This window comes from Geospiza fortis, unplaced genomic scaffold (assembly GCF_000277835.1).
Source record: "Geospiza fortis unplaced genomic scaffold, GeoFor_1.0 scaffold118, whole genome shotgun sequence".
Lineage (NCBI taxonomy): Eukaryota > Metazoa > Chordata > Aves > Passeriformes > Thraupidae > Geospiza > Geospiza fortis.
Window position 1 is genome coordinate 2073554 of NW_005054380.1, and position 3380 is coordinate 2076933.

General features: G+C 47.8%; 1 protein-coding gene across 1 annotated transcript in view; it reads right to left on the reverse strand.

Annotated features, from left to right (window-relative positions):
* Positions 1-917: 917 nt before the first annotated feature.
* The window catches only part of LOC102044810 (small ubiquitin-related modifier 3), a 7387-nt gene continuing 4924 nt past the window's right edge, over positions 918-3380 (reverse strand). The window contains exons 2-4 of the mRNA XM_031060315.1: positions 3122-3279; positions 1724-1795; positions 918-1418 (exon numbers count right to left, since the gene is read on the reverse strand). Coding sequence (XP_030916175.1) covers positions 1356-1418; positions 1724-1795; positions 3122-3279 — 293 coding nt within the window. The 3' untranslated portion in view covers positions 918-1355. The remainder of the gene's footprint in view (positions 1419-1723; positions 1796-3121; positions 3280-3380) is intronic.

Genomic DNA, 3380 nt, shown 5'->3' on the forward strand with positions numbered 1-3380 from the left:
CGGTAGCAGGCGGAGCAGGAAAAGCTCGGGAGTTCCCTGTGGGAAATGACAGGGAGGATGCAGGAGAATCCGCAAAATGTCCCATGGAGCGGGAGTAGTGTGGGGCGGATTAGCCGGAGCAGCCCCCACAGGGCCTTTCCTGCACAGAGAGCGGAGAGCCCGGCCCGAGTCCCGGAGGGGATCCGCGATATCCCACCCCAGCTACCGCCACCCTGGAGAGGGGAACAGGAGCCTTTCCAGCCAAATTTCAGCGAGCTAACGTGAACAAATAGAAAGAGAAAAGGCTGGGGATGATTCCATGGAGCAGCAGGACAGCCTGAGTTAAAATTCCTCTGGAACGGGCTTCACGGAGCCCAAACCACCACGCAAATAATTAAACCTCTGCAAGGCTGGAGGGGCAGGACAGCCGCTTATTATTATTATTTTGAAGACACCTAAATGCCTCTCCTCACTTATTAGCTCTTCTGCACAGTTTGGTGACATTAAAAGGCATTTCCCCCCTCTCATTTACCAAGTTTATATACCAAAAAGAGATATTAAAAAGAAACCTGAGGCCACAGACTTCCAGTGCCCAGAGAGAAAGACTCAAAGTTAAGGGAGCAGGGCAAAGGGACAGATGCTGCCCAGCCCTCAGCAAACAGCTGGAATTTCAGTGATAGGATTTTTATCACCTTGCACAACAAATTTCTGCACTAAAAATGTCTATTTTGGCCTACTTTATCATAATATGAAAAAACACATGTAAACCAGAAGTATTTAAACTCTGTCCTAAGCATTGTATTGTGTTCTAGCCCCAGTCAAGGGCAGGATGCTGCCCAAGGGGCTGACTGAATTTGTAACACGAGCTAAAAACTTGAAACCTGTATCTGTGTTCCTTCTCTTGGGCACATCTTAAAATGAAACTTTTACACTCACACTTGGCATGAAAATACATTGAACTATTTATATAGTTTGAGTTAAAACAAAGGGACAAGACCAACCAGAGACAGGAAAGAGCACTCAGTGTCCCAACACATGGATGAATGCTCAGGCCACAAGTCTAAAGAAAGAAGAAAGAGAATACAAACAACATATTTTAAAAAAGGCTAACAACAGAGAGACAACACATATTACTTAATCTGAATTTTAAATGGTGAAATTCACACACAGCTCAATCCCTGCAGATACTATTTTGACTTGTGCACTCAGAATGTCAAGGACAACAAGCAACTTTGGTAAATATCCTGTGAAGTTTCAAAGAACCCTGTGTGATTGGCATGTTCATCTGTTCCCTAATAAAACAGCAAATCCAAGGAGAGATGAGAAAGTGGGGTGTGATGAGAATCCTCAAACTGTTCTCCAAAAGATGCTGTGTCTTAGCACCCTCCTCCTGTCTGCTGCTGGTACACTTCGATCGTGTCATCGTGTTCCATCTCCAGCTGTGGGAGTAACACAGGGATTATTTCAACATTTTAAAAATACAGAAATTATAAGAAATACAGAAAACTTGAAAAACCTGTGGTGACAAAAGCACATGGCTCTCTGCTCCTAATCAGCACTGCAGGAATAACTTTAATTAACTAAGACATGAAACACTTTCCATCAGTCACCCTGCACAAATTTGTTGGAACATGCTAAACTCACAGCAACTATTTCAGGATCATTCTGATTTCAAGCCCCTTTGATCACCACTCAGACACCCGAATATCTGTGTAGCAATTTGCAGTAAGAGTGTTTTTCATACCTGTGCAGGTGTGTCTGCTTCTTTAATGGGCTGTCCATCAAACAGGAACATAATGTGCCTCATTGACAAGCCCTGCAAGTTCAAAGTTATAGATGAGAAACCACACTTGATTTCTGAATGCAAACTAAGTGTTCATGGATTTAATGTCAGGACACATGGTAACAAAATTAACACTCAAAAGACAAGGGGGATGACACAAGATAGATTTAGATTAGGTATTGGGAAGAAATTCTTCCCTGTGAGGGTGGTGGGGCCTTGGCACAGGGTGCCCAGAGCAGCTGTGGCTGCCCCACCCCTGGAAGTGTCCAAGGCCTGGTTGGATGGGGCTTGGAGCAAACTGGGCTAGTGGAAGGTGTCCCTACCCATGGCAGGGGTGGGACTGGATGGGCTTTAAATTCCCTTCTAACCCCAAACCATTCTGTGATTCTCTCATTAAGATTTAACCACTAGGAAACTGAGCATATTTGTTTGGCTGTCTACATTGAGGAAGGTCAAATGCTGGTAACTTTACGTTGCCCTTAAAACCTGAGTTACCACACTACTGAATCCTACTCTGACAGTCTTTAATAACATGAGGAAGTCTTTAGTCTCTGCATCAGGGATTGAGGACCTTGCTCTGCCCTCTAAAATCCATGTGATTCACACTTCTGTCACACACAGGATTGCTAAAACTCCTGTACCTCTCCAAAAACCCAGAGATGTTTCAGGGTGCAGCAGGCACAGAGCAGGGCAGAGTGTAAAGTCTGAATAAGGAAAGAAAGGATCCTGCAAGTAACAGACAAGGGAAACAAAATCTACTCAGTTTCCAAAGCCATTCACATGCCCTCCCTTTGCTCTGTGTAAAATTTGGAGCTCCAGGCTCAGGAACTGAGCTGTGGGAATTCATCCTTCTGTTCAGTTCAGGATGGCACCGACGAACAGCCTGTGACACCTGTGGAACACGGGTCACAACTGTGCAATAGGCAGCAGGAGACACAGGACGGGAGAAGGAAACAACCCATGAAGAAGCTGTGGCATAGAAGAATTTATTTTGTGCTGCTTTCCAAATAGAAAATACACTCAAAGTTGATGAAGTTTTTGGAGGTGACAGGACTGAGGGTTAGTGAATTGTCCCAGAGTCAGCATCGGAACTGGAGGAATTTTTGTAACTCTGTCACAGGACATTAGGGAGCACCTGAGGAGGAAGAGGCAGCTTCCATTCACCGAGAAGCTGCCAGCATCCCAGCTCCTCATTCTCCCACACACCTGGGCACCCTCAGCCTGCCCACAAGCATGTTCCACGATCCGGGCAGAGAAGCAGCGAGGGTTCCACCAGCACGGGGATGCTTCCTAGGGGTGTCGGAGCCCTTTGGGTCGGTGGGAGTCCCCATGGAAGCCCGGGGCCGTGCCCTCGCCTACCTGTCGGCAGCAGTACGCCTTCATGAGCTTGCCCAGCGGAGTGTGCCGTTTGATTCTGAACCGCACCACGGAGCCGTCCTGCTCGGCAACTTTCAGGTCGATGCACTCGTTCTCCGTTTTCACGCCTTCCTGGACGGAAAACTGCAGGATGCGGCGGGCTCAGAGCCCCGCTCGGGCCGGACAGCCCCCGCCACATGCCGCGGCACCTCAGCCGCCCCTGCTGCCCCCGGCCGGGACACCTCCGCGGCCTCGCGCACCG